This window comes from Ptychodera flava, chromosome 2 (assembly GCF_041260155.1).
Source record: "Ptychodera flava strain L36383 chromosome 2, AS_Pfla_20210202, whole genome shotgun sequence".
NCBI lineage: Eukaryota > Metazoa > Hemichordata > Enteropneusta > Ptychoderidae > Ptychodera > Ptychodera flava.
Window position 1 is genome coordinate 30376463 of NC_091929.1, and position 25374 is coordinate 30401836.

At 37.3% G+C, this 25374-nt stretch overlaps 1 protein-coding gene across 2 annotated transcripts; it reads right to left on the bottom strand.

The window, feature by feature from the left end:
- Positions 1-25350, bottom strand: LOC139118875 (kinesin-associated protein 3-like). 2 transcript variants are annotated; one of them, XM_070682411.1, is made up of 18 exons: positions 25183-25350; positions 23094-23225; positions 21973-22127; positions 16568-16629; positions 15531-15672; positions 14843-15067; positions 13606-13704; positions 12960-13138; positions 12194-12247; positions 11014-11122; positions 10279-10379; positions 9672-9893; positions 8700-8865; positions 8008-8133; positions 7410-7594; positions 6409-6601; positions 5727-5841; positions 1-3332 (listed from the first exon to the last, which is right to left on the bottom strand). In XM_070682411.1, the coding sequence occupies exons 1-18, from the start codon at positions 25212-25214 to the stop codon at positions 3149-3151; spliced, it is 2481 nt and encodes an 826-aa protein (XP_070538512.1). In that variant the 5' UTR covers positions 25215-25350; the 3' UTR covers positions 1-3148. The 2 variants fall into 2 exon arrangements, with proteins under 2 accessions (XP_070538512.1, XP_070538501.1); XM_070682400.1 differs by having other exon boundaries at positions 5718-5841.
- Between the last annotated feature and the right edge of the window lie 24 nt (positions 25351-25374).

Consider the following 25374-nt stretch of genomic DNA (forward strand, 5'->3'; position numbering starts at 1 on the left):
TGGCTGAAAAAAGTTACATTTATTTCATCACAAATAACAACCAATGAAAGTCACTCTTTTTCTTACAATATACATTTACTAACGACAAATATACACACACAACATGGACTTGAAAGATCAAAGCTTTGCTTTTTTGTCAATACAGTAATTCAACTGTAGCTAATATGTACAAATGCCAGTGTTGGGTGAAATAGCAAACCTATAGACTGTAACAAATTAAAAATATTACATAAGCACTGTACATTAAATTTGTTTATAATAATTATGATCTGTCTAACAACAGAGTTATTATGTTCACCCCTTTCAGAACAATAGTTTGGGTCAGTTTGTCATCATTCCAAAAGGTTTATTGGATGAAAACACTGTGAAAAGGGGTGAACAGGTACAAAAGAAATACACTTCTGTCATCACAATATATTTACGTTTCAGCCCCCATTTGTCAGTACATAGGTTTAACAATTTCTATTGAAGACAATGAGGATGTACCAAAGTGTGCTGCTGAAAGGGTTGTCACTTGTTACTTTATGAGTAAATAACCCCTTCACCACAATGGTTTGGCCCAATCTCATTGATATCCATGGTGACATTGACCTGTTCATTGGGAATTAGGGGTGGACGGGCTAAATATACAGAAAGAAAATAGTGAGACATGATTCAGATCATTGACTTTCAAATATGGACGGACAAGCTATTCGGATAATCACAATATTTGGTGCTTTATGCACATTCAATCCTAGGATCTGTCTACTGGTCTAATCCACCAGTTAAATCAATAGAGAGGCATTGTGCCATACAAAACACAAAACCAGGCATCTTAGGCTCAATTTGCTACATAAATGCAATAATATAGACAAAGTGTATTAAAGGGCCAGTGGCTGAAACTTTTGATTTTTTTCAAAATTTTTTTAATGTCAGCAACAGTGTCTTCTTCCACTCCCCAAAGGAGGGCAAATTCATCTGTTTAGTTTGTAAAAACATCATCAATACATGAAATGCTCTGTTATTATTTATGTTTGAATTCTAGTCCGGACCAGAATTCACTTGTCAACAATAGCAATGCAGTCTACACATGTACAGGCTGAGTTGACAAGCTGAATACTGTGTATCTCAACATGCTTTGGAGAGTAGAACAAGAAACTCTGCAGTTGACATAAAAAGCAAAAATAGCAAAAAGATCATCTGGTTTCTGGCCCTTTCATGAGTGTTGTTTGCATATGTTAATCAAATGAAAAGGCTCATAATCAAAACACTTGTTGGTCCAAAATTGTGCACAATATAAAACTGGGGGAGTGGAAGGTAAAATGAAAGGAGAACTCAGCAAATTTTGAGAAGTTTTTGACACCTGTAAGATGCAGAGAGTCATTTTATACAGAGATTAATCCTATTTCTCAGCAATGAGAAACAGTCTGCCATAATTTAGCTTAATTTACATACAATGATCTCTTTCCATTGGGTGCAAACCAATGCATTACATATTTGGTGGTCCCAAGGTCAAAGTTCAATCTACAGTCCAGCGCTTGAAGTTTGGTAGTCCTGCATATAACATTCTTACACTTTACAATCAGTGTTCATGGGCCTGTCCTTAGATCTGCAGATTGACAAATCAATGTTATAGGCGAAAACATGGCGATTCTACATCAAAAGTCAAGTTCACCCAGAAGTACAGAATGACTTTATTGAGCTGTGCAGGAAGGAGTCCCACCAGATAATGATGATGATACAGTCAAACTTATGTACAATGATCATCAAGATAAAGTGACCACTATATGGAGGTGGCCTTTCAATAGAAGATGGGCGTGGCATTACTTTCAGTGTGGATGGTGTGTTGACTGGGGAATTTAGGAAAAGATAACACTAATAATAAATTCATTATTATTAATCATTTGAAATCATGATACATGCATTTAATCTCTGAAACAATTGTGATTCATAAATAAAATTGGCCAGAGTAGACTAATTTCTTGCTTTCAGTCTAAGAATGTGTTGACAGAGGTCATTCAGAGTCAGATACGCTGACCATTTAATACACAGGTTTTGTACCAAATTGGAGCAATTACATGTGACCACTGACCACATAAGAGAGATGGCTGTTCTGTAGATTGCCTTTGACATGTAAGCTGCCATGGGACTGCCTTAAGGTGACCACTATAAGGAGGTGACCACTCTGTAAGGGTGACCACTAAGACAGGTTTGCCTGCTTGCATCTGTTTACATTGCCTCTAGTAATTGTCTACTTTTAATATGGTATCTGTTCTACACAAGTTAATCCCACAAATTTTTGACAATGAGAATTTTTTTTGAAACAATTTATGCCACACAATTTCTGGCATGAATTATTAATAATAGCTATCTGTATCATTAAAATATGAAGAATTTTTTTGAAAGTACAGAATGGTGAGCTATGTAAAGTGAGATTTATCATAGGGCATAAATTTAATTTAAATTTTTCAAAATGAGAATGACAGATAGTCGTTGAAAACAATTTCAAATATTCAATAAATTACTTGGAACATCTCAGTATTACATCTTTCCAACTTGTAATATTAATATTCATGTATGTAGAGCAAATCTATTGATATTTAAGAGCAATCTCATTAATAGTTGCAGACAACAGTGGGGAAAAGAGAATTTGAATATTCTCATTGTTGTATTTATTTTTGTTTATTGCAAGGTTAAGCCAAAGACATCTTCATTTTGGAATTTGACAGAACAGTTCTGATCAAAAAATGTTGGATGAAATCAAAGAGTTACTGTAGTGGGAATTATATTACATTATTAAGCCTAGATAAAATTTAATTACCTTATTTAATTTAAAGCTTCTATTTTGAACCTCTACTTGAAGTATAAACTGACTTGGCAAATATTTTTTTCAGTTACGTTTAGACTTTTAACAATACCTGTAGTTTGAAACGAACCCCACACATTGCAGGAATGAGGAAAGGGGCGCCCTCTTGTGGCATATGAACCAGTATACTAACAGGGCAATAATGAAAATATTGCCTAACTGTTGGAGATTCAAAATTCGTGATACTTTAGGAATTTAAATTTTACTGTATCCTCTCGGTACATTTCCAAATTGAAGACACTCCATCCCACGAGAACCAGCTATTCAAAAACAGTCTAACCACCTACAAAAATTGTAACATGATCATCTTCTTTCATGATATCCGTAACCATAGTATTGCCCTTGGTAGTCCTGTACCGGCCTACCGTACTCGTCCACCGCACCGCCGTAAATGCTCATGGGTCTACCGTACTGATCGACTTCCTCGTCATCCACCGTAAAGGAGACATGCCCCTGACCGTGCTGTTCATACGGGTCTTGGGAATAGCTACGTGAGAAGAGTACAGGAAACAACATAGGGTTGGATTAGGAAAGGAGTATCTACGGCCAGAGTTGAGGCAGGAAGATTTTCATCTCTTACTGAGATTTAATCTGTCTCACACAGACCCTCCTCAAAGTTTTATATCGAGACATTCTAGCATCCAAAACATCAAAAGAAAAGAGACCTAATCCTCATGTTTAGATCCTTTTTCAGCCCTTTTTGTTCTCAAATAAGAACTTGTACATAAAAAAATTAAGGTATGCTATGCTTTACAACAAATGTTAGTGACTGTTTGATCTCGTATGTGCAATTTATAGTTATGAACAGTGACCTTATTGGTATCATTTTGCTGCATGCCAGAAATAATTTGCATTGAAACAGTTCTGTCAGTTCATAATAAAATCTGCTTGGCTGTATCACGTTTGTTTGAGCTCTACAAGTAAAAACACACTCATAATTTCTTTTTGCCTATTCTATGAAATTAGTTTTCATGCAAGTTTGGTACAACTACCCAATGTGAATTGCATCACAGAACAGCACTGTAGTTGACATACTTGTTCTACACGTGTTTGTTGCCTTGTCTCAGACAAATGAGGTTAAACATTTGGTGCTATTTAAATGAGGGGTCATCTAGGGTCAAAGGTGAAAGGTTAAAGCCATGTGTCACATTCAAAATATTAGTCAAATTAAGAATGTTAATTTGATAAAAAACTGCATGCTTTCATAACGTCAAGTTTTGTTTAGTAAAAAGTAGAAAACCACACAAGTCAGTTGTTTACCAGGACTTGAAACATTTTTTTTTTCTCTTATTTCCAGGCAAAGCTAAAATATTTTTAAAGATTCTAAAAACTGAATTATCTCCGCCTCATCTCTGGCATGAAAGTCAGGGGTAAAAGCAAATATTCTACGGGTCAGTGATTGTAACATGCAGTGTGAATTCAGTGTTTTTGTTTTCAATGGTTTGGAAACATGGACAAAACAGCGGCAACATTCAGCATTCATCTGTATTCTCTGGATCAGTCAAAAACACCATTGTCGGAAGTTAGTTTTTTCCCTTATTTTATAGAGTCACTAAAACCGTGACATTGGACTTGTCACTCATGATTTCAACACTGAACCGGCACACCAGCATGGTACAAACACAGTGTGGGTGGAAACTCTAAATGTGATGGATGTTACTTCTCTACAGTGATATGGAGAAGTCAGGGTAGAATGTACACAGTGTGGGTGGAAACTCTAAATGTGATGGATGTTACATCTCTACAGTGATATGGAGAAGTCAGGGTAGAATGTACACAGTGTGGGTGGAAACTCTAAATGTGATGGATGTTACATCTCTACAGTGATATGCAGAAGTCACGGTAGAATGTATACAGGGAATTCTACAAACATTTTTCTTTTTTCGATACTTGCAAAATTACAAAAACACTCTCTCAGATCTTTCTTAAACTCTCACTATTTCTCAAATTCTTTTGAGTTTGTCTAACGTCATTGCTGGTGGTTTATGCTCTTTAACCCTTTCACCCTATGGTTTGTCCCAAATCCATTGTTTCCTATGGTAAAGTTGGACCTGTATACAGGGAACTGGGGGTGAAAGGGTTAAACATGCCCACAGAACAATCTTAGTAATGATTCAAATTGTCTTAAAGTAGATCTCAAAATTTAGATGGTTATCAAAATGCAAACTTCGAAGAAAAAGTCATTTGTTCTTTATTGGTTTTGCAAACTCTATGCAAGCTCAAGTCTAGACCATCGATATTAAAATAAATTATTTAACTTTTTTACGAGTGACAATGCCCCTTCAAATACCACAGGCATGAATACAATAATTCTTTTCTGTAAAGGTGCTCAAAGAGAGTGACCTGCAAGAAGTGATGTATCTTTTGTAATAGTCTAATTGTGTTTTTTGTACGATAGTGGATAACTTTGTGAGATCTTAAAAAAATACTAAGTTTCAATACTCTCTGTGGAAACATAGAAAAGTGAAAAACTATTTGTTAGTGAGTCGTATCTAGATAAGTAAAACGAAATCAATTTCTCTATTATGTTACAAAATTACGTTTTTGGAATTCTAAATTTTCATATAAATATTGACTTAATTCAAAATGGTGCACACGGTGTGCAATGTGAATGTGATAAATTGAGGATCAAGATGGTATATGTAATGTAGCTGTTATTTTGTTTTGGACAACCACATATGGTTGCAGGGGGTTAGTACATGAGTACAGATGGTGTATTTATGGTGTGTCATTCAACCTTGTATACCAATCACCCCTATTTTATTGTACTTGGATCCAACCATACTGGGACCCAACCTCACTAGGAGGACCATACTATTATGTTAATGGGGGTGTGTACAGCTGTTAGTAGTGTGCCTGCGAATTGGCAAGCCATGCTGACCTATCATACATCGGTGATCCGTGGTGTCCAACGTAGTCTCCATTGACCATTCCGTATTCATCCATGTATTCCGGGCTGACAGCACCATCTATCAGCTCGCCGTCCTCATATGCACCTGGTAAAAAACACGTGCTAATTAATTCCTGCTTTATTGACTTTTTTCATTCTTTTCCTGTTCCAGTGCATTCAGCGATTTCAAATTATACTTACAAAGAGTCACTACTGTGTGGAAATGGAATTTTTATAGTGAGCATAGCACTCAATCTCTGAAGGTCACTACAAGTCACAATTACAAGTTTCACATTTCTCTCAAGCACTCAGTAAGATCTGATATACTTTTACAGTGGTTTGCCTTGAACCACTGGCCATACCGGAACTCGACATACTGTCTAAATTGAGGAGTTGGCAACAATGCCAGGTGCAATGATTTTCTCGGCAGTAATATTGGTCAATAACAAAGAAATCAAATCTGCAAAAGTTGAAACGTTGTCCTCGAGTAGAAGCACCTTACATGCTTTTCTCCAGAATTCTCCACTTTGTCAAAGTTCCTGTTGCATGAATTCTTTCTGCTACAGACAGTAGCAAGGCAGAAAGTTGTTAATGCAATATTCATACTGCAGATTTAATTCATTTTTTGACCACACTGTCTCAACAGACTACTCCTGAAACCTGGATGGCATACCTGGGTGTCCGTAAAACAGATCTGGTCTGTCAAGGATATCAGATTCCTGGATATACGGACCATATCCTTCATCTCCATACATCAATCCATCGCTGTCATCCATCTGCCTGGATTCCACCATCTCCAACCACTGGGAATTATGCCAGCGGAATTTCTCCAGTTGAATTTTCTTGGCCCACTCTTCATCAAATTCCTGCGACAGAGTTGAAAGCCATGTAGCAAAATTGGGAAGAATTGTTTTTAACCAGAGATGAGGCTATGATCATCATATTTTCTCACAAGGCGAATAAATTATGAGCCACACATTTTCACATTGTATAACAATAAACTCTGCTTAACCATTTGAGTGCCAAAGTTAACTTTTGTGGCCTGTATAAAATATGACCTAGAAAATTTTGTTTCATTTTTTTTTCTAAAATTTTGTTCAAAAACTGTAGCCAATGAAGAGCGAAGTAAATTTGGTCCCAACTCGTCAAAAAATTGCAGAAAAATTCATCAAAGTTGGTAAATGTTGCATCAGAATATGTTATGCACTCCATCGATTTTTATAATGTTATCAATACTGGATTTCCTGTGCAAAACATGTAATTTGGTCATTTTTCAAATTCCGAAGCTGTCAAGTAGAACATAATTCTGGTTCATTTTCAGTCAAATGATGACTATGCAGCCAACGATGTCATTAACAAGTTACCATTGATTCCTATGGAGCATGCCACATTTGATATACGAGGCATGTAATAATTGCATATCCAAACAGGCTTTGGGGAGTAGAACAAGAAACTGCTGGGCCGACTTGCAGCAATTTGGAAGCTGTTATCCAATTGGCTGGCAGAATCCTACCATGATTATAATTGAATAATACAAATAAACTCCCTAAGTTGCTGTGAATAGTAACAATCAACCAATCAGATGCAACCTTGCAAACACATTGCAAGTCAGCTGGAAATTGTAGTTGACATTAAAAACACAAATAGTGAAAAAATCAACAAAAAATCTCTTACAGAAATAATATCCAGAGTGTTATCGCACACTTTTCTGATCTCTGCATTCTTGTCATGCATCAAGTCTATCAGGTAGGCTGGGGCCTGAGTTTTCTTGACGATAACTTCTCGAGTTGCTTGATGGAATACCATCTGATAGAAGACGTAGACTATCTGACAGACAATTTCATCGTCTTCTTGTTTTGCTGGAAACAATAAATCACACAATACTGGTTTGATATCTGGGTCCATACAATCAAAGCCACCTAGAATTCAAAGGCTTTTTCAGCAATTTTCATGGCCTTTTTGAAGCATGGACATAAACATTTGGATACATGTATGAACTTAAGGGGTCTTCCTGAGGGGCCTCTATTGGTGTATTCTATTGCTGACCCTCATGACTCCATAGTTTAACAGTGATTAATCTGTCTACAGATGGACAGACACACAGACAGACACAGACATTTAGCAACATTAGACACCCATGGGCCTCTGGTCTAGGGAGTCCAAAAATATCTTCAAAGCTATGCACCATATACAAGCATACAATGATATGCTTGATGATAGGGAAATGCAATGTTAGAAACTCACAGTAGTTTACAGATCTATTGATACCTACCGTTGAGTAACTCGATTAGATTCTGTATAATTCCTGACTCAGCAAGCATGGCAGCGCAGGAATCATCACTGGTAACCGTACCAACCAAGATCACCACTTCAAGCACCATATCATCCTCTGCAGCACCTGAGAGGCAATCATCATATTCTTTCAAAATTATGTTGTCTGAATTCACCAGACAGATCATGCAATTTTCAGTAAACTTGCAGATCACACTATATCACACAAGTTTCAGTTGATGTGGCGAATGATCCGTTTGATTACCATCAATGGTATGGATGTTTAATTTTGAAATATTAAATTAGCATAGTACATTCAGTTGGTTTGCTTAATGTCATGAGCAGAAAATAAAAAACCCGACAATTTCACCTTGATAAACTTAGATTAATTAACCCCTTTCACTAACATAAACTCTGTTGAAGGTCTCTTCTGTTTCCATGACGTCTTCTAACACAGGAGGAATTCAAGTTAAAAACAGCTTGCAATAGTTATATAGTTTTATATGTATGTGCTTTTAGAACCACTTTTTATGATTGTTATGACTTTTAACAGAGCAATTTTAATATGCACCTTTTAATTTGTGTAATTTTTTAATTGTAAGAATTCAACCTGTCTGTACTTCTATGGAATCTGGTTGCAAAAAGTTTAATAAATAAATAAATAAATAAATACGACAAGACTTTACGCCCTACCAGGTTGTAATCTCTCTTTAATCCATGGAACAAGGTCATATTCCTTGAGTAGAAGTTCATAGTCCAAATCTGGAATGGTTAAATTTCCTAGGATGCCAAGAGATTCTATGACGAACTCTTCGTCGTCGTAGCTCTTGATGACGTTGGCTAGATCACTGATGTAGTCCTAATTTGATGGAAGGAGACAGGTTAAGGTACGTTGTTGAAATGACTGAGGTATATTAAGGAATAAAGCACACCCAACGATGGTATGCCACTCGATTTTGACCAGTTCACTTCATAGATGCAGGAGCAATAGCGAGTGCATATATGAAGTGAACTGGTCAAAATCTTGTAGTATACCGACGCTGGGTATGCTTTATTGCTTAAAGGAAACTCGGTAAGACACAAAAGAAACACGCCTTGACAAGAGAAATGATTGGTCAAAGTAAATGGTGTATACTGCTGTTTGCATATTGCAATGCTTATGTCAGGCACAACATGATATGTGGTCCCTATTGTTTTGTAAAAGTGATGCTAATTTTCGTTTTTTTTTTCTATTTTCTTCAAACATCTTTTCATAACCCCTTTTGTTAATGAATATATGAATATGTGATAAAGAATACATGAGTGAAACTTTAAATCATTGAGTTAGAATGATTTATTTGAACAGGAATTCTGCAGCTGTTGGAATACCTTAACCCCTTGAACCCGGCTTGGAAAAAAAAATGTCCGTATGACATCATAGGTCACCAGGGGGTCAGGGTGCAAAGGGTTAATAGAATTTGCAGCACTGAGCTTACATATTCAGAAACTTCAGAGAATCAGTACATCAACTAGCAAAGACCTTATATTTTCTAAATGATCATTTGCTCGTACGTATCTTACTATGATGTATTCTTTCATGGAGATGAGTTATGATTGAATTTGTCACAGGAAATAACACATATGTGCATGAACAATACATTTACATTGTGTGTATATATATCATACCACAAAAGCATTTTTTATCGGTCCATCATGCTGCGATATATTCCTGATCATTTTCATCAGCAGAGGGTCCTTGAACTTGAATGCTCTCCTCATGAGTAACTTCAGGCCAGATCCTTCGCAGATGATTTGAGCATTTCGCTTGGTGCAGGCGAGGTTGATCCCAAGGGCAATCAGTTCAGGGTCAACTCTCTCTTCCTGACATTCCAAGATCATCTTCATCACCTGGAAACGCACACAAACAGAGTTTATATCTGCTGAGTCAATAGTATGATTGGCAATGACCGTTCGTTCCCCACCAGGCTTTGGTTCATTCCCATTGTTCTCAATTGTGTAGTTGGACCCATCCACAGGCATATGGGGGTGAAAGGGTTAACGTAGGAGAGTGGCTTATACACAGGCAGAGGGTGATCCTCTGATGAGTAAGGTAGAAACCAAAGCGAAATATCTGATCATGAGGCAGTGAAAATCCATTTTCCAGTTTGGCAGTCAGGGGTATATAAGGATACTTTAAGACTTAATAACTTAGAGTGTGACTATTTTTTGTGTTCTTTCATAGTTCTGAATAATAAGTATTATAGCTTTTACATGTATACTATGCGTTACTCACAATTGGTATGCAGTCAGTGTATGTGAACATTGATTTTGCCTTGTCATCCATGCTGATGTGGTACAGCAAGCACAGAACTATCACTCGATGGTTTTCATTATCTGCAAAATGAGACAATGCCATGGTATGGTTAAAATGGTAATAGCAGCTAGATTCACTCGCAATGAATAGGTTATATCCAATATGTTTTGATTTTGAACTGAGACAGAGTGTTAAATGACAATTGTAGAATTTATAAATTGTATGTGCTCTTAGCTACTTTTATGACCCCTACATGACCTTTAACCTCATAATTTGGGGGAGCTCATGGAGTAAATAAAGTTTTCACCAGCTTATTTTTTTGAAAATAAAAATTCAATATTTCCTCATAGAGTTAATAGAGGAATTGAATTTCAAGCATCAGCAAATATTGGGTAGTTTGATTCTGTGGTATCAAATTTTGCGAAGTGACCCCTGATTTTTATTCGAGATCTAGAAAGTGAATAGTTTACAGTTTCCTTGTGGAAAGTTTGAACACAAGTTTCACTTTCAAGGAGCGTATACTACCTTTAGATTTTCAGAACTGGTGATTTTCTAAATGTGGGTCTGTTCACCATGTCAATTATGTATCAGAACAATACAATGACAATGCAAGCCAAGCATTACCACAAACACAATTTATATCAACGAGAAGGTATGTTTACACAAACGCAACCACAAAATGTCCAAGACGAAATCACAAAAACAGTTACTCACTGATAAGTGATACTAGTTTTGGCAAGAGTCCAAGCTTGACCATTTTATTCCTCAAGTCCGTATCAAAGGATAGATTAAGTAACAGCCTCAGAGTAATATTCAGTAGATCCTACAAAAGAAAAAAGTTATTATTATAAATCCCATCTACTATAACTACATTATCCAAATGCATGTATGTATGTATGTATGTATGTATGTATGTATGTATGTATGTATGTATGTATGTATGTATGTATGTATGTATGTATGTATGTATGTATGTATGTATGTATGTATGTATGTATGTATGTATGTATGTATGTATGTATGTATGTATGTATGTATGTATGTATGTATGTATCTATGTATGTATGTATGTATCTATGTATGTATGTATGTATGTATGTATGTATGTATGTATGTATGTATGTATCTATGTATGTATCTATGTATGTATGTATGTATGTATGTATGTATGTATGTATGTATGTATGTATGTATGTATGTATGTATGTATGTATGTATGTATCTACAAAAGAAAAAAGTTATTATCATGAATCCAATCTCTTACTACAATATCATCCAAATGTAAGTATTTATGTATGTACATGTATGTCTGTCTCAGTAGGTCTGTCAGAGTCTCTCTCAGGTAATACCCTCAATATTGCAACCAGGAAATGTGTTCCAAAATTTTTCAAATACATTACTTATGTGACTCGTGGGCAGCTGAAAAACAGGAGGAATTCAAAGGATGTGTATCAGCGCCATCCGTTTATTGAAAATTTTTGATCCTATATATATGCGAAAATACGTGAATTTGCAGGTCGGTAACCAAATATGAACTCACTGTACAGTATCGAGGGCCTTATAATTTATAATATGTAGCCTGAGATGCCAAAGATATCAATGATGTACCATGTACAATTTAATCCCATTAACATAGTACGTTTCAGTGAGACTGGGATGAAATATACCTGAATCGGAGTTTACATTGTTAACTGGAAGAGTGTCAGAGTTGGTTTCCAAGTTCTTGTACTGTAAGTGCTGTAACAGTTGTTAATTCTCTGATTCAACCCTGCCAGCACCAAGTGTTGTACAACAACACTGTATCCATACAAGGTCAAAGGTGACTTGCCAAGACCATAAATGAAACTTGCCAAAACCATGAATGAAACTTACAACAACCATAAATGAAACTTACCTCATGGTCACATGGTACCAGTTTTGCTAGCTTCTCTATTATCTGACTTTCAGACTGTGAAGACAAAATTTCAGAAATTGCAAATAAACACACCACATTGTGGCTAACAAACACTATCTGATTATTGTTTGGGATGTAAAAGGTCAGAATCCTACTTTCTGCAGAGTTGAATAATTTCTTGCCAATCTTTTATAAAATATTTCATTGAGAAATCTACAATAGTGTTGACTGGTGCTAAACTGCAAACTGCCTGCGTAATCTTGAGTATTTTAATCTATTCTGGTGATATCATTATTGTGTTGGGATTTTCAGAAAATAGCTTGACAAAAAGTCACTTTATATTAATCTGGTCAACCCCCATTGTCTGTGAACAGGTCCACAATCATCATTGACAACAATGGGTCTGGGCAAAACCATGGTGGTAAAAGGGTCACAATTTTACACATGCAACAAAAACCTGAAAAAAATACATGTATTAGAAGTTACAGCATTAGGGCCTTCAACTCTTTGAGTGCTGTAATTTTTCCCGACTAAATTTTAGGGTAACATTTTACCAATTTTCATATTTTTCCTCTAATTGATTTGATAATTTTGGACCAAGGGGACATAACTTCATTTGCTACAGTTTTTGTAATAAAATTTGGGAAAAGTCTTAAAAGAAATTGTCTGAATCTGAAAAAATAGTCTCTGTTATATTTTATCAAGGTGACAAAAGGGTTAAATAACACAGGCAATGAACATCACAAAACGTCAGCCAGCAACTCACCATCTCTGTCTTGTTTTCAACAAAGATGCTCAACTTCTTGAGAAACGACACCACAAGGATAAGTAGTTCATAGTTATCTCTGTCCAGCGTCTTCACCAACATTGGAATCACATTCTTGTTCTTCATCTTCAGTTCAACCTTGGCGTCTTCAGCAAGGTTTAGCAACAAATAAAAGGAAACTGAAAAAACAAAAAAAGACGTTTTTTTCTGCCATAAATGTTGATACAATCATATTTTCTGTGCTACGCTGATGTATAGACAACCGCACTGATTGCGATTGTAGGATTGATACTAGATATAGCAATGGTCACGCAACATTTGCTGCTACCAACAAAAATTTGAACAAAGATTTGTCTTTGTGCCACGTCTTTATTATTGCAGCTTGTTATTGGATCCTCTGACAGGTGTTATCTATAGTTGAAATCATAACATTGGTGGTAACATCTGTATAACTGTTCTGCTTGGAGTAATTTCTAAAAGTATTGACAAAATTTTCAGACATATATTTTCATTGTTGCATATCAAGGCAGAATGTGCCTTGGGGACAGATATTCAGACTATCAACTTTAACAATATTCTTTAGGCCTACCCCTTGCATGGCCTATTTTGCAGCTTATGGAATAATCATCTCCACACTTCTACCTACCTCGGAGTAGTTGGTCTTGCTTTTTAAGAAGGCTTTGGTATTTTTTATAACTTCTGTCGAAATCTTTCTTGTAGGAAGGGTCGGTGTGATTCACATCTGGTGGATATCAATTAAGGATGGCACAATAAAACAGATACAAGTTATCTATGTCATGTCCGTTTTAACTACCCAGTGTTCACTACCTGTCATCCAAAATATCCTGTAAACAGGTCCATACATTCATGATTCATATGAATGGGTTTGGGCCAAACCATGTACTGAAACAGTTAAAGGTATACTGTCACCTGTTCCAATTTTGCCACAGTTACCATGGAAAGAGAAAATCTAACCAATCACAGATTTTAAGCGGGTGGCCGCTTTTTAAAAACAGCGCCCTCACATGGACATTTTGAATACGAAGGAAAGCCCCTTTGATCACATATGGGCATATTTAGATTACAGGTGACTGTATACTTTAAAGGACACACGTTGTCACTTGTTCATGTCCAAATATTTCCATTCAAACACAATCCATGGGATCTTTCATTTAGAGTTAATGCCATAAGGGAATTTGTGTCCAAAAGTAGAGGCAAGACAAAGTGCACATCCAATTTTCATGTTCACAGACAATCAGTTTACCTGCAGGGTTTTCTATTCAGAATCAGTCCCATGAGTCGAGGCACTGTTGGGCAGTGTTTAGGGTACCGGTCTCACTATCAGAGGATGGTGAGTTCGAGATCCGGTAAGTACAGTTACGCCCAGAGTAACAGACTCACTGTAAGATGATGGCGAGTCAAGACTCTAACATGGTATTGTGCCCTTGAGCAAGGCACTTTACTCCTCATTGCTACATTGGGTAGTGGGTCATGGGTACCTCATCCCGTGATTGGGCCTTCGCCTGTTGGATGATGGATTGAATAGAAAAAAGAAAGAATTTGTCTCCAAAACCAGAGAGGGAGTCCTTGTTTGAAAACTGAGGCCGGATGTACGCATAGTTGTACTATTCTTTCACTCTACTGTCACTTGGTTTGTAATTTCAACAAACTCAACCACAAGAAGGTTCCCTACGATGTAAATAAACATGATATTTTGCTGAGTTTTCTTGCTGAGACAAACAGAAAAATAATGATTTATATCGCTGCGACCTGACAGTGACAGTGTATGTTGCAGAAGTGTGGAGATCTAGATTTTGAAGAAATTGATCTACAGACACTTAGGAAAGAAAATGGTTAAAAAATGTTGAGATTAAAAAGGATATCAGCTTTCTTCTTCTTGGACAACTCTTCCTGCCAGAGATCATGCCTCTTCAACTCATGCTCCACAATGGACATGACAAGAGCTCCGATTTTGAAATGCGCGATGACGCCGTGAAATTGCGAAAAACTGGAGAAGCAGAAAAAGACGTAAATGATATTGGTCGACAACTCCACACTCTTCTTCCAATCTTCTCTCAAAACCCTGGCAAGTGCTCCGAGTACAGTTTCTGGAAAAATGAAAAGGGAGCAGATGAAACGTAATTGAATGTGGCATGATGCAGCATGGATATACATGTAATAGTTATGAGACACTGCAACGAATCCAACCTGCTGCCTCAGATATTGTCCAAAAGGATAAGAATATGATATTGGCATACAATACTGAAACACAAACAAAATCATCAAATGTAACAGCTAATGGCTCTTTAACAGAGAATATATATAGAAATTTATTTTGAAATTTATATCATAACGGGAACATCAGTGAATAGCAAATAACTGACACCAGTCTGGCAAGACTGAATGAACACCACTTTTCCCAAACTGAACAATGTCACAAATCGATACAATCCTAGTTGGTCCAGTTGCTTTACAAAGCCATGAGAGGCCCCCTAAAAGAACCTGATTTATTACACTTAGAAGATAGGGTCTATGTGTTCTTCTGGTGTGAACAAAGACTTTTGCCCTTACCATTCTGTAATAGTTCTTCTAGGTTGTCTGGATTCCTTGCAAGCTGCAGGATTAAAGCTGTGCCTTTGACTTTTTCTGGTATGTCTTCATACAGGTATTCTATGTAGTCATCTATATCATTGACATTGGCTAATTCATCCAGCTGTAACAAAGTATGAATACATCAGTATATTTTTGTGTTTCAGGGTAGAATACAGTATGCTCCAGGGACAGATATTCGAACTCTACAAACATTTACAATACAATTTTGATCTACCACTTGTGGGGCTTCATTTTGAAGCTCATGGAGTAAAAAAGTTTTCACTGGCTTATTTTTGTGAAAATCGAAAATTTTACTTTCCCCCATAGAGTTAGCACAGGGATGGCAGCCATTTTGAATTTCAAGTGTTAGGAAATACCTGGTGATTTGTTTTTCTAGTTCCAACTTTTGCACGGTTACCCCTCATCTCATTTTGACAGGGAATAGTTTTAAATTCTCTTACTGAAAGTTTTAAACTTTAAATTTGAATGCGCGTACAACTACAAGGGGAAACATTCCAAGACAAACCTAGCAAAACATTTCAAAGATCGTCCAATTTTCCTTGATTGCAGGAACCGGCAAAGGTTCAAATTTCTGATTTCTGAGAACAGTATTACTCTAACAAGACGAGACAAAACTATCAACTATGCCTTACAATGGATAAACAATACAGAAAAGTATACATGGCACATGATGAAGTCTATGCTTGTATAAATATAATGCTTCAAACAAAAGCATTCCAGACAGATCAAGACAAGGCAAAACTTGTAAATCATACCACAGTGAGTAAAGTGAACAGCCAATGATTACTGTCGCTGAGTTACAGAAAACTTATTAACGTCGACAAAAGTGTTGAAATTGAAGTTGACATTGCGGCAATTTTCGATAGTTTTGATAAGATGCCTTGCTACATATCATATGAATTAATAAAATATAATAAATATTGACACTTGTTCACTGACATATTAATCTAATTAACTTAGCATAATTTGAAGAATTCAGATAACATGTATCTTACTTCAGTGCCTTCGTATGGTGGAGGGTCATTCAATTTGCCCGTCAACTGTCCTTTCTTTTCTCCTGTCATGAAAACAAATCAAATCAAAATCAGAATAGCAATCTTGGAAATGCAAAAGAGAAGAATTCTGCAGTTTATAGGCTGGAGTATAATTCAACATTACTCGTATATCTCAGCTGTGGGATCAGGTGTCAATTTGTTTATTATTGAGGGCCCTCTTGCAGGAAGATATTATACAGGGCTCCTTGACATTTGAATGTTATAGAGCCGCCTATGAGGAGAATACCAAAACAGACATCTTTGGGCGAGTATATTGCTGAAGTACAGAGATTGGTCTCATTATTTTGCAGGTGTATCCAGGTATGACTTCCATGGCCTTGAAGCATGACAAACATTTTAAGGTAGAAGACGTCTCAGGAACAGATATTCGGACTCTCAAATTTTAATAATTCTCATCTGATCTACTACTTCTTGAGGCTCATCTTAAAGCGCTTAGAGTAAGGAAAATTTTCATAAATCTGCATTGTTAGGAAATTGATGTTTCTTTTTTTTTCCATAAAGATACCACACGGATGGTGGCCATTTTGAATTTCAAATATCTGTAAATCTTAGGTAATTTGTTCCTCAAGTAGAAATTTTGCACGATGACAACTTATTTCAATTACTGATTCAGTAAGAATAATTGAAAGTGTCATTTAGGAAAGTTTAAGCATAGGTTTAAGTCATGCACCTTTGAGGTGCATTCTGATTCTGGAAAACTTCTAGAGCTACTGATACTGCCTATAGAGTGTAACAGCGCTGAACTCTACGTGGTTGATTGACAGCCATATTCATATCATATGGATTTCGTTTTTGCAATCATCACATACAAAATCTTATCCACTTATTCCATAATATTGTTATTCCTTTTCTCATGGACTCATTAAACCAAGTGAACTATCATGTATTTTAGGACTACGGTTTACATTACAATCTTTTTCATCCAAATAACATGAAAGCACTGATCAGAATGGCAATGAAATTGACGCTGGTCCACTGTTTTGTAAATATTACATCTTTATTAAAAGCCTGCATCTAGTTTCACTCTAATGATCACCATGGCGATACAGATATAGTGTACATACAGCTAAGCCCGCGCATAACCTTGCATTATGCTGGTACATTTGCCGCACAATGCTGGTTTCCGTAACGCACAATGCCAGTGTAAAGGTGCGGCTTGGGCCAGTGTGCGATGCGCTCAACCCCATTGACAGCGCATAAATTTACCATGGAAATCAGCGCACATTTGTACTAGCATTTTTCAATGGCCTACTCTGCACCAGCGTACCACGCAGGGCTGCGCTGTAACTTGAGGCTGCCGCTGAAGTCTCCAGCCTAGATTTCATTCACTCTGAATTTGTTAGCTAAAATTTCAGAACATCGATCGCCCTTCTTTGCTCATGGGGACTCGTATGGTAATCGAGGACTGAAATTAATCGCTGGCCTCATGCCATCGAACTCTTCACAGTGCCGCGTCCTGGCAACAAATATAATAACTGGTTGAGACACAGCGGATTGAAAAGTGTTGCAATCGTATGCTGCTATTCTTGTCTATTAAAAACACACCCTTGCGAGACTGTCCACAATGAACCAGTTTTCTTTCAGATTACTGCGTCTGTATGATAAGATGTAATTTACAGGAGTTGAAATAGCGTGCATATCGAGCCCTGACCGTCGGTTGACTACCATGTACAATCGCTACAATATTGTTTGCGTCAGAGTGGAGACAGAACAACGCAGCAGTCTGACTCGTTCAACTTCAAAAAGTTTGTTGTCAACTGTTACCAGTTTGACCATAGACCCGCGAACTGATGATGCATTACATACACGTGTTACGTGTGTAGCTCTACCTCGTTAGTCATGCATGCTCAGAGAAATGTCAAGTTCCTTTATTGATAAGCAATAAAATAAAACATAAAACCTGATTATTCATTAAATCAAATATTAAATAAATGGAATCACGGCTAGGCTTCATGAGTACCATGATGACGAAGACGGAATTCGGAAGAAAACTGTAACCACGTATAAAGTACAAAAACTCGTCCCATGGATGTAAAAAATTCTTCCATGCTCATACTGAAGTGAACAAAATTTGGCTACCGCCATGAAAATGCACTACGTCCAAGATGCAAGGCAAAAGTGAGAATGTAAGTATAAGTAAACAAACGTGAAAAACTAAACCAAGAGATACATTCTTAGTTTTGTTTGTGAGCCACCCCAGTGAAATTACAAACTTCGCGCTGGGTTTTCGTCAAATCAATGCCCGCGCCACTCACAGTAGAAAATATAGCTCATGTGATTGTACCGTGTGTGACCTTTGACTGTTGAATAGACGTTACCATTTTTCAAAGGGGTCCCATACGTGCGTTGAGAAGTGAATTTTTGTTTTTTGTTTTATTTTATTTTTTTTTGCCTTGCAAATGAAACTTAAGGGAGGACTTGTGGATTAATGATAAGACAAAAGGACTTGACATGTGCCAAAATATGCCGACCCACTAAATTATGTAACCCGGTTTTCCCCTATTTCATTTTCTAACGTGCCGCTTCGTGCAGCGTGACAATCAGGATCATCAACGCCTGCTGTTTTCAATGCCGTATATTGCCAAGAAATCATAATGACCTTCAAGTTTACGTCCCTTGAAGCATGTCAAAATTAAAAGTTTCAACTTGGAATTATAAGATGCTGGTTTCTCGACATTGGTAATCACAGTTGTTGTACACGTACTGTCAAACAGGTTCGATGTAGGGGATGAGAACGGTGACACACCAAAATGACTTGGGGTCGTCGCGTAATTGTTCAGTGCAGAAACGTCTAGAAACTGTCATCAGGCGCGACTGCATGTATGAAAAGTAAAAACAGTTCGCTCTTTGGTGTGTATAAATGTATCGACTGTCCAGTCATTGACACGATAAATCGACTGACGACAACAGCAAATATACCTTCTGTTTCTGTTCGAAAACCGTGGCCGTTTATCAGAGTCACCGAGGTTGCTTCCTAGCTGTTGACCCCATAGTGGCCGATTAAATTACTGATCACCACCTCTCTGAGCAAATCACTCTGGGCCATTTTCATGCTGATGCAAGCACACTTTCCAGAGGGGGGCAACTTTAAAGAAGCAACAGCTAGACTTGTGATCAGTGCATGGTCTCGTGTTGCTCCAGTCACAGTCACGATTGAGTCGTAACTCCAAGGCTGTTACGTATTCTTCAGACGATTATTTCCTTATGATTTTAATCTTATGTCTTGACATTTTGTCAGAAATTTGCTACTTTGCAAAATTTTCAAAACAGCCAACTTACAAGTAAGTGAAGTTTTCCAGGGCAAGTGGGATCATAGCGTGTGTTGAGTTCTTTGAGTCTTTACCATTATCACATCCGATCCGAGATAAACATTTGCGTGAATGGATTGAAACACACTTTCAAGTTGATAGGCGTGGCAGACCGGGTGGAGGGACGTGGCCATGGTTACAGTCCCGTGGGACAATGTTTCTTTATCACAAGCTAGGTTATTTTTAGCACAGACAGTAGAGGCGAGACTTCATGTTTTAGCCGCTCGTTTCTAGCCGTAGGAAGACGTGCAAATCCCGTATATGTGAAGATAAACCATGTCAGAAATTGCAAATGTGAGATAGAAAGCGTGTACTGACACAATGAAGCAATGCAACATGACATCAGGAAACGCAGATAAGAATTAGATACGTAATCTCGATGGGTCTGATCGTCGTAGAATTAGAAAATATTTTGTACACGAGCGAATGAAAACCACAAAAATAAAATATATCCGAAGTTAGAAGACGTATCATAGTCGATGTCAGAAAATAAAGAATCACGAGAACGAAGAATTGTTATTCAAATATTGTTTCTCAGAAGTTTGAAAGGAAAAATATAGTTCAAATGTAACACCATAACCACGGGCTGCCATCCTTGTTTGGCGAGGGGATATGCGTTCAGGTCAGGTTGCTACAGTTACCATGCAAATTTCCGTCTTGACTGGTATATATTCTAATCGGCTCTTCGAGCACGGAAAAACGTGGAAACTTCATAGCTATATCCAAGTTCAGATGTCTGAATCTTCAGATGTCATAATACTTTACTTCTGTCTTTTGAACTATTTTAGTTTACACAAAGATATGCGCCAGGGTGTATTTTTACAACTAATGCTCAGCAGCGATGACAAAATTACGCGGAGCTCGTGACACTTCGTATCCTTTCTCAGTCATGTTCACTTTAGGCAATACGACCAGTTTCGATTCGGACAGGTGCTATTTTCACAGTACGTTCAGTATGGTAGGATTTCAGCAAATCGTTGTTTCCTATGAAAGTTTTTTCACCAATTTCACTATTCCGATTTTCGAATACGAAAATAAGAAGGACGATACAGGGAAAGACCATACCCCGAATTTTGATTACAGACTCCTGGAAAATGCTTATCATTTTAATGTTGAGACGATGAAGTCATATTCGGATGGACTGAGATTTAAAAGCTGTAGCTTTTCGCCTTTGGGTCAAGCAGGTTCAGCAGGACGTGCATATCATTAGGTCAACCTCTATTGATCAATCAAAACATTTTATCCCAATTTTGTTCAAGGTTTGCGAAACTATACTAGTCTCATCTCGTAAATTACAGCGCTGTACCATGTAGACAACCCGTATTTATTTACTCTCACGGGAAACTGACAAAGCATAAACATTTCTCCATGCGACAAAATGTGACACAACTCTTTTACAAAGGTAAAACTGATATTTATTACGTAAATATTTATGCTGGAAAAAGTAATCTAGAAAACCATGATGACTAGAAGTTTGCATTTGTGTGGGCTCTGGTTCAAGCAGGATCGGCAATTGTAGCAAATCATGAAAAGATCGTTAGTGTGTAGCTGTAAAATGCAAAGGGAACGATGTCGCTAAACGGTTTCTTTGTGCACCGTCAGAGCTGGTGCGGCCGAGCGCATTAAAGTACGGTCAAATGCAAAGTGTCAACTCCCTTTCACGCAGCGTAGGGTGCGCTCAGCACAGCTGGGGACCGTCTAAAAGTGCACCGCACTTGTGCCGGTACAATAGGCAGTGCTGGTACAATGCGTCATTGACACCAGCATTGTGCGATGCGCTATGCAAGGTTATACGCGGGCGTAGCTGTACAAACAATGTATACTTTGCCACATGCCGACTCTTTTGACACGCTGTACCCCAAAAAAGATGTTGACAACGGTCAATTTCACTGCTGATACAATCAGTGCTATCTTGCAATTTTGAATGAAAAAGGTTGTAACTGAATGAGAATAGTACAGTTCGGTTTCTAACAAGAAGACAGTGTTGCTTCTAATGTCAGAAAGTTGGGACAAAAAATACAATGATATCAGCGTTACCTTTAGAAGGCGCACTTTCCTTTCGGTTTTGAAGATAGTAAAGTAACTGTTCAACCTCTGGTAATTTGGATGGATGTATAAGTTTACACTTATCCACAACTTCTCTTGCCAATGCTGCTACATCTGTTGTTGAGTTTAAATTCCTCAGACGGATTCTGCAGTGACAAATCAAGAACTGAAGTCAATAGAAAGGAAACAATTGCCAGTATAGTAATATTTTGTTAGTGTTTGCTTAATCTGTTTACCCATTTCCCTTTACAAGGGTCTACACTCATCATGGAAAACAACAGTTTGGGTCAAACCATGGTGGTGAAAGAGTTAATAGAGGGAAACATGGATTCTGCTGACAAATACATGCTTAGTCGGTGCACATTCATTATGCACTTAGTGTATTGTACAGGAAACATGCAAATACACTAGTAGTAGCAAAATTTCTGAGCCTAGTAGTACCAGAATGTGGCATAAAATATATACTACATGAAAACTCTACTAGCTTTGGCAAATCTGTTAGTAATTTTGTTGTGACAGTGTACTGTATGTATTCATATACAGCAGGAAGAAGTCTACTTTCTCTTCACTCATTCTTTTCACCCCCATTTTCCTCTACAGAAGTCCAATTTACCATAGGAAAACAACGTGTTTGGGCCAAACCATTGTGATGAAAAGGAGACATGACAGCTTGGCCAATGGGCCTTTTCATTGACACACGTGAATCTCAAATACTGGTAGTTTAGTAAACTTGTATACATATGTAGTATGCAGCTTGTACAACTCAATGATGTATTTTTGAAACTTGATATATGTAGCTTGATATTGAACAACATAGAAATCATGTCTCTATACATAATGCATAAAAGAAGAAAGTTTAATAATTGCTGTATGGGTTTCTTATATTTTGTCGTTGACTCTAGAACCTAATGTATGATTTTGTCAAAGTCTTTATATGTTAAAGCTACATAACAAGTGTAATTTCTTACACTAGTTTCTATACAATTCACATACATGAATATGCATTCTAACAAACATGAATATTCTTGAGAAATTTACACCCTAGTCGAAAAACATATCACAGGGTGTCTCTCATACTGGTATACAAAAAGTAGCTGTGGCTATATACATACATTTTCTGACATTCTTTTCTCTCCCCTAGCATGGGGTCACCAAGTTCACCAAGAATGGTGGCTTCCAATTCATAGTTGACAACCAGTGCCTTCTCTGTCGGATGAACATCAATACTCCCTCCTTTGACTTTCCTGTGTACGAGTGAAAAAGAAATCATCAAATACAACCTTTTTTTGACAAGATGTTATGGGAATGACTTGAACAAATACAATTGAAATTTGATTAGTTCTCTCCAACTTTAAACCTGTTCCTGCAAAGTTAATATTTCACCATCAGGTCAAGTTCACTAAAACTAGTGAAGCACAACATGTCCCATACACGGTGCATTTTGATAAAATATTGAATATTTGAAGGCCCTTTAAAACAGATATTGTCAACCAAGTAAGTGAGAATACACATGGTTTTGGCTCAATACAGGCTTAGCTGATGAGGAAGTTATACTGTTTATCAGTCAGTATCAATGATAACCAAAAAGTGGGTTTAATGGCAGGATAATTGCTAGAACACAATTAATCCAGAAGCTTTGTTTGGTAGTCCTGCACAAACTTGGTAGTTAAATTCATATACTGTTCTCCAGTCCATCAGAATAGGAAAGCAGCAATCACATTGATCAGATCCACTTGACAACATTGATGTTGTGCACATTGGATCACCTGATTTAGCTCATCCCTGAAATGTTACATAATACCCTCTCTCTGGAAAAAAAAGCATATATCTTTTTGTAATTCATTTGGTCAAGAAGTCACTCAATCTTGTTCATTTAAAAGAGTGGTGGCCAGTATTCATTGTACGTACAAATGATGCAAGTGAGAAAATGATTGGCATTTCAAAATTACATGGTTCAACACGATCAAATGTTGATCCATCAAATCATCAGAAGTGTCTTGATGTTGATCACATTTTGGTCTGCTGTTTGTGTTTCTACAGTTCAAAATGTGTCACGCCTTAACCGCTACTTCAGACTATCTGTTAAATAGTGGTCATCATTTGGTATGGATTAGCTGCAAAATTGTAGCTCTACGGTGAGGCGTTCGGTGAGTTTTGTTTTTTGCGACCTCGCTCACCAGTAGAGCTATAATGCCAATACAAAGGCCCTGTAGCATACAAAATAAGCGCGCCATACATGGCGCAGCATTTTCATGTAAAATCCCACATATTTACTGCATTTGGTCGTACCGATTTATCACTACTGAAGACTAAACACTATACTACACTAACCTTGTCGTTTATGGCCACTGGGGTTTGTATTAGCACAGACATGTCGATCGCGTTCCATAAACATTGAGCGTGTTTCTGGGAGCCGCCATTACTGGAAGTTGGTAATGGCGGCTCCAAGAAATGTTTTTGGAACGCGATCGACATATTTGAACAAATACCAAATCCCATAAACGACAAGGTTAGTGTAGTATAGTTGTTTAATATTCAGTAGTGATAATCAGTATGACCAAATGCAGTAAATATATGCGATTTTACATCAAAATGCTGTGCCATGTGCAGCGTGCTTATTTCGTATGCTACAGGGCCTTCGGCATTGTAGCTCTACTGGTAAGCGATGTCGCAAAGACCAAAACTCACCGACCGCCTCACGTAGAGCTACAATTTTGCAGCTAGGTATGGATGTAAAAATATGTTTACATGTACATATATGTGGTCAGTGATCAAATGTGGTCCCAGTTCACTCAATTTAACTGACCTGTGATATATTTTTCTGTGTAAGCTTACTAACCATGATTATCAATCTGTATCTGATACTTTGGTGGTGTTGTGAGAGATATGTGATCCTGTAGTATTTTGACAGAATCACAAGATATTTTGATTCTGCCAATCTTGTTTTGGCAACCAAAACGTGACTCATCGGGGCCGATTTCAGTCTATGAAACTGGCTAAAAACCGGTTACTGTGAAATGAAAGATCACAGTGACATGTCAAACGCGGATGCACGCCCTGTTCACTGTTGTCATAAAAATAATACACTTGCCAGACGCACTGACAATGATCTAGCTGTATAAAAACAGAGCTACACTCCGAGAATTCATTAACCTGTCTGACCCCTGTCATTGCGCTGTAGAAGGCTAGTACAATACTGACCTTTTCAAATATCTTGCATCTTCTGGCTGCATTTTCGTGTTGGTTGGTTTGAAAATTTCCTTCAATTTCTTTCGAGTGAAACAGCGAAAACATAAATTGTCTCTTGACAAATTCACCGGATCCAAATGGTCGCCGCCATATTGTCAAAATATTTAAAAGGAAGGATGATGGGAAATTTTCAACTCTCGTCGA